The 12572-nt window shown below is 45.2% G+C and overlaps 1 protein-coding gene and 1 long non-coding RNA gene across 3 annotated transcripts; one reads left to right on the forward strand and one right to left on the reverse strand.

Moving 5' to 3' along the window:
* Nucleotides 1-309: 309 nt before the first annotated feature.
* dennd6a (DENN/MADD domain containing 6A) lies at nt 310-12471 on the reverse strand. Of its 2 annotated transcripts, XM_079341650.1 has the most exons (19): nt 11452-12469; nt 9780-9818; nt 9650-9692; nt 8563-8675; nt 8375-8455; nt 8091-8196; nt 7918-7997; nt 7732-7791; nt 7574-7629; nt 7140-7262; nt 6443-6538; nt 6173-6267; nt 5662-5727; nt 5488-5552; nt 5310-5399; nt 4767-4930; nt 4576-4678; nt 3992-4066; nt 310-3863 (listed from the first exon to the last, which is right to left on the reverse strand). In XM_079341650.1, the coding sequence occupies exons 1-19, from the start codon at nt 11680-11682 to the stop codon at nt 3732-3734; spliced, it is 1818 nt and encodes a 605-aa protein (XP_079197776.1). In that variant the 5' UTR covers nt 11683-12469; the 3' UTR covers nt 310-3731. The 2 variants fall into 2 exon arrangements, with proteins under 2 accessions (XP_079197776.1, XP_079197775.1); XM_079341649.1 differs by having other exon boundaries at nt 9650-9818; nt 11452-12471.
* Nucleotides 2073-4409, forward strand: LOC306822601. The gene is made up of 3 exons (XR_013778898.1): nt 2073-2160; nt 2242-2353; nt 4013-4409. It is a non-coding gene; the product is annotated as an uncharacterized lncRNA (long non-coding RNA).
* Nucleotides 12472-12572: the final 101 nt, after the last annotated feature.

Consider the following 12572-nt stretch of genomic DNA (forward strand, 5'->3'; position numbering starts at 1 on the left):
AAAGTGCAGAAGTGAAAACGGCTTCAGATTCAAGTGTTGATGAAATATTAGGCGAGCAAATCAAAACTTAGCTTCGTCGTCTGTAAGAAGTTTTCACATAAAACTAAGTCACTTAGTCACTACTCTGTTTCATATACTGTTGATTGCTTCTTATATTCTATTTTATTTAAGATAATTGTTTTGCCCCAATACATCAAGATACATTCCTTGTATTTGTAAATGTACTGATTCTGACGTTTTCAGGAACAAGCTGCTCAAAGGTCGACTTCAGAGAGTGAAAAATAAAAAACTCAAACACCAGCTGTTGGAAAAAAAAACAACAACTTTATATTTAGTGTCAGAAAAGTAAAAGAACATTTTGTGTTGCAAAGTTATTTCTGGATTTCGTAAGACATCTCGTTTTAATAACAAAATAATTATTGTACATCATATCTGGGCTCACGTTTCACATCTATTATGTACAAAACTCTTCATCCCGAGTGGAAGATGAGAGAAGCCCTCCATAAAAGTTTAAAATGTTAAAATTAGTTTGTTTTATTTTTTTTACAAATATAAAAACTAGCGTGGTCGCTAAACAACCCGGTGTCTCAGGTTAATGCAACCAGCACGCGTTCTTCTTTACAACCCTGTGCTTTACAAAGAAAAAAAGCATTTATACAACATGTTACACATAAGACCAGAAACACGGTCCAGTCCTCGGAGACCAGGTCCCTCACGAGTCCTGTGGGTTTGCCTCCATCACACTTTGTGTAGTTTTAAGCTAACAAATAAAGAAAACCAGAAGATCACATCCACCACACGTTTTACTAGTGTTGTAGTCAAGACCACACTGACCGAGACCAAGACAGTCCGGGGACCAGAGTGCCATGAGACTGAATCAAGACCCAGACCAAGGTAAGCTGAGACCGAGTCAAGACCAAGACCAAAGTAGGCCACGACGGGGTCGAGACCAAGACAGGCCGAGATCAAGACATTTAGAGATCAAGACCGCGTCAAGGCCAAGACCAAGACAGGCCGAGATCGAGCAGAGACTAAAACATTTCGGCTCGAAGAACTTCACTAAAAAGAATCATGATGGTGATGACTTGGGAAAGCAGCCGGTCAGTGGTGGTCTTAATTTAAAAAATCCAGAGTCCGCCCGGTCTGAGACCAAGTTAAAAAAGATCTAGATCCCAAGACGAGACCGAGACCTTCATTTAATGATCTTGAGACTTCCTCTTGGTCTTCTATACCTACAACACTAGTTTTTTTTACATTCTTACGTTTCCAGGAATGTTTATGAACCCAAAGCGAATCATGTTGTACGAAGAGTTTGGTTGGATTATTTCCACCTGACATTAAACATTTGTGAGTTATTGCCCTTTGAGTTTAAGATTCAAATCAGCTGCCAGAAAACCTTTTTTTTTTTATTATTATTTTTGTACTTTTGCTCTTCTCCGTTTGCGTGCTTGATTATTTTTATTTTACAAAGTTGAGTAAAAAAAAAAAAAAAAAAGCAACACGAGGAAATGTATGGAGCCCCTGAAGCGACATTATATTGTAGTAGCATACGCTGCTTTTTAAAAACAGACCTCATGGTCCCTACAAAGACGAGCCGTTGCTAGGTAACTTTTGTCACCTAGCAACACTGAGCGTTGCCAACCAGCAAAGTGGAACGCAGTTAACCCGGGTGTGACGTCATTTCCCGCTCCGAGCGATAGCACACACGGTAACCTTAGCAACAAGATGCTACGTCCAACGTTGATTCGTTTACATTCAGAGAAAGAATAATACACAGCCATACGGGATGTTTAAAAATTGTTCCCGACACTCAAGGTTATCTGGTTGAGGAGCGACTTTATCTCTCGACAACATTATTGAGGAACAAACCGGCCGCAGTCACTTTTAAAACTTAAAAACGCTGAAACGTGACGGAGCATTGGCGCCACATTCACAGACAGACGTGTCGGAGATTTGTTGTGAAAGACGCTTCCACGTTCGTCGTTTACCGGCTCCTCTTTTATTTCTCTTTAAAACGAAATGCAGGCTAAATATAGCCTCTCTCTCTCTCTCTCTCTCTCTCGACGACGGTTATTCTTTAAAGCGCGAGGGCTCTTCTCGTTACGTTACGTCATGAAGGCCATGACACGCGGCCGTTAGGAGCAGCTTGTGACGTGTGAGGTAAAGTTCGTAAGTGGTCAAAGACTGATGATTTTTTTAATTTATTTTTTTTAAAAGCATTTTTTTCACCTTCTGATATAGAGCGACAGCCACTAAACACTAGGCCACCGAAGAGCCAGTATTTGTGCTGCTTTTCAAAGAGCAAGACCAAGGAATCTGCGTAACCATGGAAACAAGAGTGAGAAAAGGTACTGTATTAATATTAAGACATTCTCATATGAGTGACACGCGAGTTCTGAGTTCAAATCGACAAGACGGATAACAAAAAGATGAACCACATCCAGATTTATGACCTTCATGTGACAAGATTGATATTTGTTAAAAATGCTTTTTACGATCACGTGACCTGGAAGCAATGAGATTTGATTGGCTCCTGAGGATGCTCCTCTTTAGACCTGCAGCAAAGAGTCAACTGACGGTCATAACAACGGTCTGCATGAAGATATGCACGACGTGACAGCTCCCCCAAAAAGTGAAGCCAAAATGCACACATCTCCTCCTCCTGCTAAATGGCTGCAGCGCGGGCAATAAGCTCCGCCTCCTTTATGTTAAACGATTTCTGAAACGTGATTTTTGTGTTTATAGTTGGTTCTAAACAAGATGATTTATGTTCTAGTGTTAGTGTTTCTAAAAGAGTTGAAGGACATGATTGACAGCTGCTGCAGCAAGAGGAAGCAAACACTGACACAAGGTGTTTGTTTGGGTATTTTTGGCTTCACTTTTGTACAACAGGAAGAGGTGGAGACGTCAGTCCATTTTTATATACCGTCATACTGACTGTGCCAGGGTGGCTGGTGATTAATGCTTCGTGTGTCAGTGTGTGTTGATTAACATTTGAGTCAGATGTTATTATAAAGCACTGCTTGGCTCTGCTCGGTTCAGTTTGTTTGCATAAAAGTGTGTGTGTGTGTGTGTGTGTGTGTGTGTGGGCACTCCGGTCCAGTGAGCGATGAAGTGCACTTCTTTAAAAACAATTCTGAGTTAAAAAAAAAGAATAAAAACTCCAAAGTCTGATCTGCAGAACTGCAGCATGGTCGTATTCAAGTTAGAAAAAATAATAAAATTAAAAAACGTGGAGGTGCAAACACCCAGTGTCAAAGGTCAGCTGAGTTAACCTTCCCGCTCTCAGCTCGAGGATTGTGGCGTATCCCTTGTGCACACAGGCCATCGAACCTCTCTGTTAGTGAGCGTGCGAGCTTCAAGAGAGGAAGTGTGTGTCACGCTCTCCGCTCTTTACTTAACGGCGCCTCTGTGATGAAGAACCTCCTCGCAGCTAATAAACGCTTCAGCTCCTCGGAGGCGTCCACCGGAGTTTATATATTGTGCAGCTCCGTCTGGCTCCAGCTCGCCGCGTGAAGACCACCTGACGGCTGAGACTTGGGGGGTCGTCCCCGTAGCTGTGCGGGCTGAATAAAGTAAAAATGACTAGATGTAAATTTTAAGGAAATAAAAAATGTGCTGACCAGATGAGGTCCTTAAAATCAAAAAGAGGTTCCTCCAGCTGTGAGCCGACCCCACGCTCCCCTCGAACTTTAAAACAAGCTCGATCTGGGATTGGGGGGGGTCACCGATCAGGGTGTGGAGGGTTTGTGGAGGATCCCCTGCAGGTCCTCCGGTAACGACAGGATGACAGCCTCGATGTGAGCCCTCAGTTTGGCCACCGTCCCTGGACGCACCGGGAGCTGCTCCTTCTCCGCCTGAATCTGCAGAAACAAACGGACAAAGTAATTCTTCCATAAATCTCCCAGCTACAAACAAACAAACAAACAAACAAACACAGAAACAGCCGATTTCACTGTAATGAGTTTTTAAACTTCGACTTCACACTGACCAGTTTATCTTTCAGCTTCAGGACCAGATCAACCGTCTCCACCTCCGAGTGCTGCTGGATCCTCTGCTGCAGATCCTTAAGACACAGAGAGACAGACACAGAGAGACAGACACAGACAGACACAGAGAGACAGACAGATACAGAGAGACAGACACAGAGAGACAGACACAGAGAGACAGATACAGAGAGACAGACACAGACAGATACAGAGAGACAGACACAGAGTTCAAAGAGAAAGACAGACACAAAGAGACAGAGACAGATTCAAAGAGACAGACACAGAGAGACAGATTCAAACAGACAAGACACAGAGAGACAGATTCAAAGAGAAAGACACAGAGAGACAGATTCAGAGAGACAGATTCAAAGAGACAGACACAGAGAGACAAACACAGAGAGACAGACACAGAGAGACAGATTCAAACAGACAAGACAGAGAGACAGATTCAAAGAGACAGATTCAAAGAGACAGACGGGTACAGAGAGACAGACACAGAGAGACAGACACAAAGAGACAGATTAGAATGGAGGACTTCCTGTACGTGTAGCTGATGGAGTCCGGTAGAACCCCAGGTCGTCCTCACCTCCTCACACAGCGCCTCCAGGTGCAGAGCCTCCAGCTTCTGCGTCATCTCTCTCCTCCGGTTGCGGAACCAGCCGTCAAAGTTTGGAGACTTCAGGAAGTGTCTTCAGACGCAGAGAAAGTCCACGTGAGGTTTAGGACAACATGCGTTCACACAACACGGACTTCTCAACACGTTGTCATCGTGTGTACCTGTAGAGTCCGATCCAGTCTCCCTTCAGTCTGGACGTGAGCTGAGGTCCGGCTTTCTCCAGCGTCTTCATGAAGTCCTGCTGGATGAACGGTCGCAGCTGAGGAGGAGCCTTCCAGGGGCTGATGGACTTCTGAAGAGGCATCAGACTGGCCACATACCTCTCCTGTGAGACACACACACACACACACACATACACACACACACACACACACATTTGACGCAGCAGTCCCACTAGCAGTCCGTGCTGCGTTCAAAGTGATGAAAGATACAAATCGTGAATCTGTATTTTGTGTTTTATTTTGAAATTGACTGGATGCTCTCTGCGTTTCCTTGTCTGACTTCCTGTCCAGCTTGACGTGAGCCTGCAGTGCACGCCGTCTAAAACAGACTCACAGCGTGTTCGAGTGGCCGGCAAGGACGGCGGCGTGGCGCGCAGGCGGACGACGTGACCATGTGGTTTCAACAGTTAGAGCCCGAAACAGGAAGTTCAATCAAAAGTATTGAACATTAAAATAGAGACATAAATGATTTTTTTTTTTTACCAGTGGAATGATGAAGCTCTGTGTCAGCTCTAAGAAGTAGCGTCGGAGAATTGCATTCTGGGCCGGCGAGGGTCTCTTCTGTTGAACTCCCTAAAAAAAAACAAACGGAAGATAAAAAAATCAACAGAACGATCAAAGATGAATCGACGACCAATAAGACGCAAGGAGCCGCTCTCACCTTCTGAAGCTGCTTGATGATTTCTTCATCTTTGTTCAGGTACGGCTTGTACGCAGTGTACACACCTGGAGCGTACACACACACACACACACACACACACACGTGTCAACAAAAACAAACAAACAAGGGAAACGACCTATATTAAATAATCAAAGCAGAGCGTGAAGCATTTACCCGGTTTAGAGTCCAGAGTTTTGAGGTTCTTCAGTTTCTTGACTTTCATTTGCTTGGCCATCTCTCCTGAAGAAGAGACACATCGAAGGTCAGACCCAGGTTTAAACCCACGAGACAAAAAAAGACCAAGACAAAGACAACACTTCACTCAGAGCGTAACACTGAGACATGAATTTATGAACTTTAGTTATTTTGTTCTTTTAGAAAGAGGACTTTTCTGCTTTTCTCATCACAGTGACGTAGAGAAGAAGAAAAGCCTTCACAGGTGGTCCGGACCGGTTTGATTTAAGATCCAGAGTCCGAGTGCTTCTGACTCGGAGACCAGAGCGAGAGCTCCACAGAGCGGCCTCAGGTGTTACAACAACATTTAGAAAACCTAACTGACCTCTTTATGAAGATACAGTTTCAGTTTAAGTCGAAAATATTAAATATAATATTTAAATGAAATAATTAAATATTACGACGTCACATTTGACCAGAGACGAGGACTTGGGGACTTGAGGACTTGTACCTGCTTGCTTCATGTCTCCGATGCGGATGATGTGCGGCCAGTGCTGCAGCGTTTTAGCGAAGAAGGGATTGGTCACACCCAGAATGACTGACGGCCTGAAGACGAAACACAGAAACACCTGAGACCTCGGTCTCATCACTTTAATGTGACTTTATGTTGGTTCATCTCTGAGCTGAACGCACAACATGCTGAGTCAGCACACGACATGCTGAGTCAGCACACGACATGCTGAGTCAGCACACGACATGCTGAGTCAGCGTCTGTACTCACGGAGCCTGCGTCCTCGTCGTGTACTCCTTAAACTCGCTGTCGTGGATGGTGAAGTACGGCCGAAAATCACTGCAGTAACGCAGCGGAGAGATACAGCTGCAGAGAGAGAGAGAGAGAGAGACAGAGAGAGAGAGAGAGACAGAGAGAGAGACAGAGAGAGACACAGAGAGAGAGAGAGAGAGGGAGAGAGAGACAGAGAGAGAGAGAGAGAGGGAGAGAGAGAGAGACAGAGAGAGAGAGAGAGGGAGAGAGAGAGACACAGAGAGAGAGAGAGGGAGAGGGAGAGACACAGAGAGAGAGAGACAGAGAGAGGGAGAGAGAGAGAGACACAGAGAGAGAGAGAGGGAGAGACACAGAGAGAGAGAGACAGAGAGGGAGACAGAGAGAGAGAGAGGGAGAGAGAGAGAGAGACACAGAGAGAGAGAGAGAGAGAGACACAGAGAGAGAGAGAGACAGAGAGAGAGACAGAGAGGGAGACAGAGAGAGAGAGAGGGAGAGAGACAGAGAGAGAGAGAGAGGGAGAGAGAGAGAGACACAGAGAGAGAGAGACACAGAGAGAGAGAGACACAGAGAGAGAGAGAGACAGAGAGAGAGAGAGACAGAGAGAGAGAGAGAGAGAAATGTTGTCAGCTTCCAGACTGAAAGTTGGGAAGTCTGTCCCAGTTGAATGAAGTTTTTGTCCGTCGGTGAAACTCACCTGACACACGCCAGCACCGTATCCGAAGACTCCGCTGGCGACGGCGCCATGACGACGAGAGCCTCCCCAAGCAACACCAACTCCCACAGCATCTGGATGTGGAAGAACACCGGGTAGAAACATCTGGAAAATAAAAAGAGCGGTAGAGATTTAGACCTGTGATTCTGCTGCTGTGATCAGTGTCCTGTCTGTGTTTTATAGTTTATTAATTGATCAAGTTAATCTGCGTGAGGTTCATTTAAATTATTTTCTGGTTAATTAACGGGAAAAAAAATGCAAAAGACATTTAATTATTTTTCCTTTTTAAAAAAACATCTGGAAGGTTTTTAGTAAAGGTGGGAGAGAAACTGCTGCAGTACCAGCACCGACCAGCAGGTGGTGACAAAGTGTGACAGGAGCCTGCAGCTTGTGCAGAGTAGACAAAAAGGTCTCACCTGAAGAGGTCGACTTCATGGATGGTCGGGAGCACGATGGACACCTGACTGTCCGTCTGACGAACAGAAAACCAACTCAGCACCTGGTGTGAACACGCTTTTATTTCATGCAGTGTGTGTGTGTGTGTGTGTGTGTGTGTGACGGTGTGTGTGATCACCTGCGTGGACTGCACCAGCTGTGAGGTTCCTGGTTTGTCGTAAGACGTCGGGATTCGAACCTGCAGCAGCAGCAGCAGCAGCACACAGATCCAAGAGTCATTAGACGTCATCACTCTGCGCTGCTTCTGTCAGCAAACATCCCTGACCGTGTGTGTGTGTGTGTGTGTGTGTGTGTGTGTGTTCACCTTGATGACCACGCCCATTATGGGCAGCGTGAGGATTCTTCCAGGATGGGGCGTCGGCCAGCGATCTATGTCATTACAAGCTGTCAATCAAACACAAACAAACCAACATGAGCAGAATGAAGTTTGTTTTATCGTCTTCATCACGCCACGAGTAAAAGGTGAGCAGGACCGACCTGCCTCCAAACACGGCTCCTGTTTCTCAAAGTATTCTGGCGCCATGATCTTCAGCAGGGAGTGGAAGAAGGTGACGTAGGGCAGCTTGCTGATGAGGACCAGAGACTGCAGAGACAAATCGGACGGAAATCAGGTTTAAAGGCCGAACGAGGCGAGAAGACGGAAAATCCCCCGACGCAGCTTCAGAATTTATTTTAATGTTTGAGAAAATAAGTCGCCGTTCTTTGACGGGTTTTTTGCAGGATGTATTCGGGTCGGACTGAGAGCGCTGATTGACACTGACCTTCTGGAAGTATCCTCTCTTCAGGGATTTGTCTCGCACCTGCCGGAAGTACACGTAACCGTAGTAATGGCCCTGGTCTCTCTGCAACACAAACAAGACTCAGCAGAGGACTCAAAACCAGAAGGTCTTCAGCCTCCAGCTCCGGCAGGTAGGTGTGTGTGTGTGTGTGTGTGTGTGTGTGTGATCACCTTCAGACAAGGCGGAGCATCGCGGTCTGTGTTTTCCAGGAAGCAGCCGAGCGACGACTTCCTGTTTGAGCCCTGGCGGAAGCGGAAGCAGAACTGGGTGTCGCCAAGGCAACCTGGAAACACAAACAGAGGGGACGCCGGCGTCATCGGGGGACTCCGCTTTAAATTCAATTCAAAAAAACTTTATTTGTCCCCAGAGGGGGGGACAAACTGCATCGTGATGTTGTTACTGCAGCAAACACAATGTGTTGTTGTTGTTTTCTTCTGACTCCTGGGATGGACGGCGGTCACGACCACGACGATGAGAGACGAGAGCGAGTCCGCTCTGCTTCACCTGATCACAAACTTATATTTAGCCTCGGTCTGTTATTGAGTCACCGCTTTAGTTTCTCTCTCGCTTCCAGGTTTCCTTCAGATTCCTGGACAAACAGGAAGCAGGAAATTAAAAAAAAAAAAAAGAGGAAATAGGAAGTGCCTGATGACTGGACCTTAACCTTCACATGACCTCCAAAATGTCCTCCTCGAGACAGACACAGGAGGAGAGCGAGTGAGAGAGTGAGGTGATGACAGGAGTGTAAGATCTCACACACACACACACACACACACACACACAACCAGGAGATGTTTCTTCTTCTTCTTCTCGTTTCATGTTTTGATAAGTCGACTCTTAAAACGAGGAGAACAAACGTCTCTGTTGAACCAACACACCTTCACTGTGTTTATCCAGCAGCTCTGTGCCGATTGTTTTCTAATCCTCGTCAGCTCGACCGCAAGCTGACTCACAACCAACACACACTTCTTCACAGGTGTCTGAGGTGTGTGTGTGTGTGTTACACATCAGTTCTTCTTACGTTTGGACGGGATAAAAAACAAGTCTGCACTTCTTGCAGCAGCAGGTCGAGAACATTCAAAGATGAGACGCAGCAGAAGATAAAAACACATGAAGAGCTGCAGGTGAAAGAGCACCTGAGGGGGTTCAGTGCCTTGCTCAAGGGCAGCCCAGCAGATCTTGGGAAGTCTCAACCTGAGCTGCAGCGGCGGCCGTTTAACAACCACATCGGACTTAAAGGCTGAAAGTGAAACTCACCTGAGTTGGAGTCGGGGAAGGAAAGGTAGCAGATGCTCGTTTTCTGGGCGGGAAAAAAAAGAAAAAGATCGTGATTCGAAATGTCCAACGAGAACGTCAGAAGGCAAACTTTAAATGCAGCGATGCTCACCTCTTTCTCGGACAGCTTGGAGTGATGAGGATAAATCACCTGGAGACAAACAAACAGCTTTAATCACAAACATTATTTCCTGCTCTGTGCCGTCGTTCTTGATGCAACATATTATTTAAAGTCGACCAAAAATATGGACGATGGGCTGGTAGCTGGAGAGGAAGCCGCACTCCGACAGGTCGTGTGTGTGAGAAGCAAGTCTCTAAAATAACAGAGTAGAAATAAATAAATAAAATCACTCTGTTAAAGGCTCTGCCCCTTTCTAATCTTTGTCTCTCTCTCTTGTTTTTTGTTTGTGAATCAGGTCACAGTGTGACTTCCTGTGCAGCCAGCCTTCAGCGAACCCTCGACGACCTGCAGCATTTTGAGATTCAGCTTTATTTTTCAGTATTTGTTGCTGTTTAGATAGATAGATAGATAGATACTTTATTGATCCCGAGGGAAATTCAAGGCATCCAGTAGCAGTATACAGACAGGCAGGACACAAGACATTAGTTTGGATTTTACAGACGACTTCAGGTTTTTACACGACGACAACATTAACAAAGTGACCGTGAGCAGAATCTGGGATCTTTACTGGAAAAAAAAAAAACATGAAAACTTTGTGAGAATAAAAAAATAGGCTCATGTCATTTTGTGAGGAGTTACTGTTGTTGCTTCAGGATTTAAAAAAGAGGAAGTTATCTGGTAAAAAGGAATGAGAACAAACCCTCGCTCTTTGGGAAGTGTTGACGGACATTATTGACGTATTTACTGACACTTTAAAGAGGATTGTAACACGAAGACGTCTGCACGATCCTCACCCACGATTCAACTTCCAAAATACTCCGTTTTAAAAACTCATTTATTTCACCTCGAGTTTTTTAATGTTTTTATCCCGACAGCAGCGTCCACTCGATCTTTTATTATTGTTTAGCATTATTGTTTTAACCTATTCATAAATTTGGATTTACATTTTTTTTTTTATGATCCAATTAAACTTCATTTTTAAGAAGCACTTTCAAACAACCACAGCTGACCAAAGTGCTGCACATTAAAATAAAATATCAATTAAAAAGGCATAAAACACGAAATACAAATTCAATTGGGTCGAGGTATGGAGTAAAATAAATCAAATATATAATAATGATATTTCACTAAACTTAATGTGCAGCATTGACTGTTATAAATGCTAAAGGAAGTATATAGTATAATAAGTGCTTTATAAATAAAGTTCACTTGATTTGAACCTCAGAGAAAAAGTGAAACAGAAAGTCTTGACTTGATCTGATCTCTGCACACAGAAACTTAAAAACCATGAAGGAGATTTTATGCAAACTTGTTCTCAGTTTAGTAGTCCAGCTCCTGCAGGAACAACAGGTGTGTGTGTGTGTGTGTGTGTGTGTTTGTTTGCAATGTGAGACCCTCTGTGTGAGATATGCATCCTTTAACTCACTGGCATTAAACTGCATCCATGTGAAGCAACAAGCTGGAGGAGACATTTGTTAAAGGACTCGTTGTTCTTGATTTAAATGTGTCCAGCTTTATGTGTCTGAACATGTCCAAACTCATGACTTTATCTGGAGGTTCCAGGAAATAGTCGGGGCCTTCGATAAACTGCTAACTTAAGCATGAAGAGAGGAGTTTTCCTGACCCAGCTGCCCCCCCTCTTCACAGGAGATCTCTGCCTCACCTCCACCGCCTGTCCCAGCTCCAGGTCGAAGCCCACCACGCAGATGCAGTGCAGCCAGGTGGAGAAGCGGTCCCAGGGCAGCAGGAGAGCCTCCTCCGGCTCCTCGTCGCCTCCGGGCCCGGGGGGAAGAGTTATCTCCTCGGCCGGGGAGATGCTACTCGCGTCCTGGTCGTCCAGATCCTCCGGCTCCTCGACCTGCTCCCCCATCTCCTCCGGGCCTTGCAGAGCCATGGCAACGGTGGGGACGCGGACTCTCTGGGGAGGGTTAGCGGATACCCGAAGAAGCTCAAAAGAAATATGAGTCAGTGTCCCTCAGGGAGACAACAACAGGAGACGAGCAGCGGGACACAAAACTACTACTAGCCATCTAGCTAACAGCCGCGCAGCCGCAGCTGGAGCGTGCGTTCGAACGACGTGACGACACACACTGCAACGTCATCGCGTAACGACGTCCCAGGGCAACGCTGCATTCAAGTCCCGTTAGAGCGTCGTAAAAAACAACTCTGGACGTCAATTAAACTGCCCAACAAGTGTTTTTTGAAGATGCTGCACAAGTGCTCTCCATTTTAATTCACTTCCTGTTAAATGTTAAATTAAAGGCTGAACTCTGAGCCTGGTCGCGTGCTCCACTAATTCACACACTCTAAAAAACTCTGCACAGCTGTTTACTGTTTATGCTATTTGCACTATTTGCTACTCTACAACGCACTACCTCACTTTGTAACTTAATCTGCACTCTGTTTACATTGTTAATACTTTAATTTATCCACATAATACCTCCATGGTGAAATACTCACAAGTGCCCTTGTCTGACGATTGTCTGTCGTTCGTTATTTGTTGTCCCAAATGTCTTTAGTTAAGTTATTTGTTTTATAGTATTGTTTTTTTATTAGCACTTTTTTAGTGCTCTTTTTATGCACTGCAGGTTTGCACTGGGGGGTTGGGGGGGGATTGCAATTTCATCTGTGCTGTATGTTTAACATGGAGCATATTTGACAAATAAAGAACCTTGAACCTTGAACCTTGAACCTCTTTGCACGTTTTATCAGGTTTTGTCACCTCACCTCTTGGACTACAGCATTTTGTCTCTTTTCAGCTGCACAGCTGTCTTAAAGAGGCAG

This window comes from Symphodus melops (genome assembly GCF_947650265.1).
Source record: "Symphodus melops genome assembly, chromosome: 4".
NCBI lineage: Eukaryota > Metazoa > Chordata > Actinopteri > Labriformes > Labridae > Symphodus > Symphodus melops.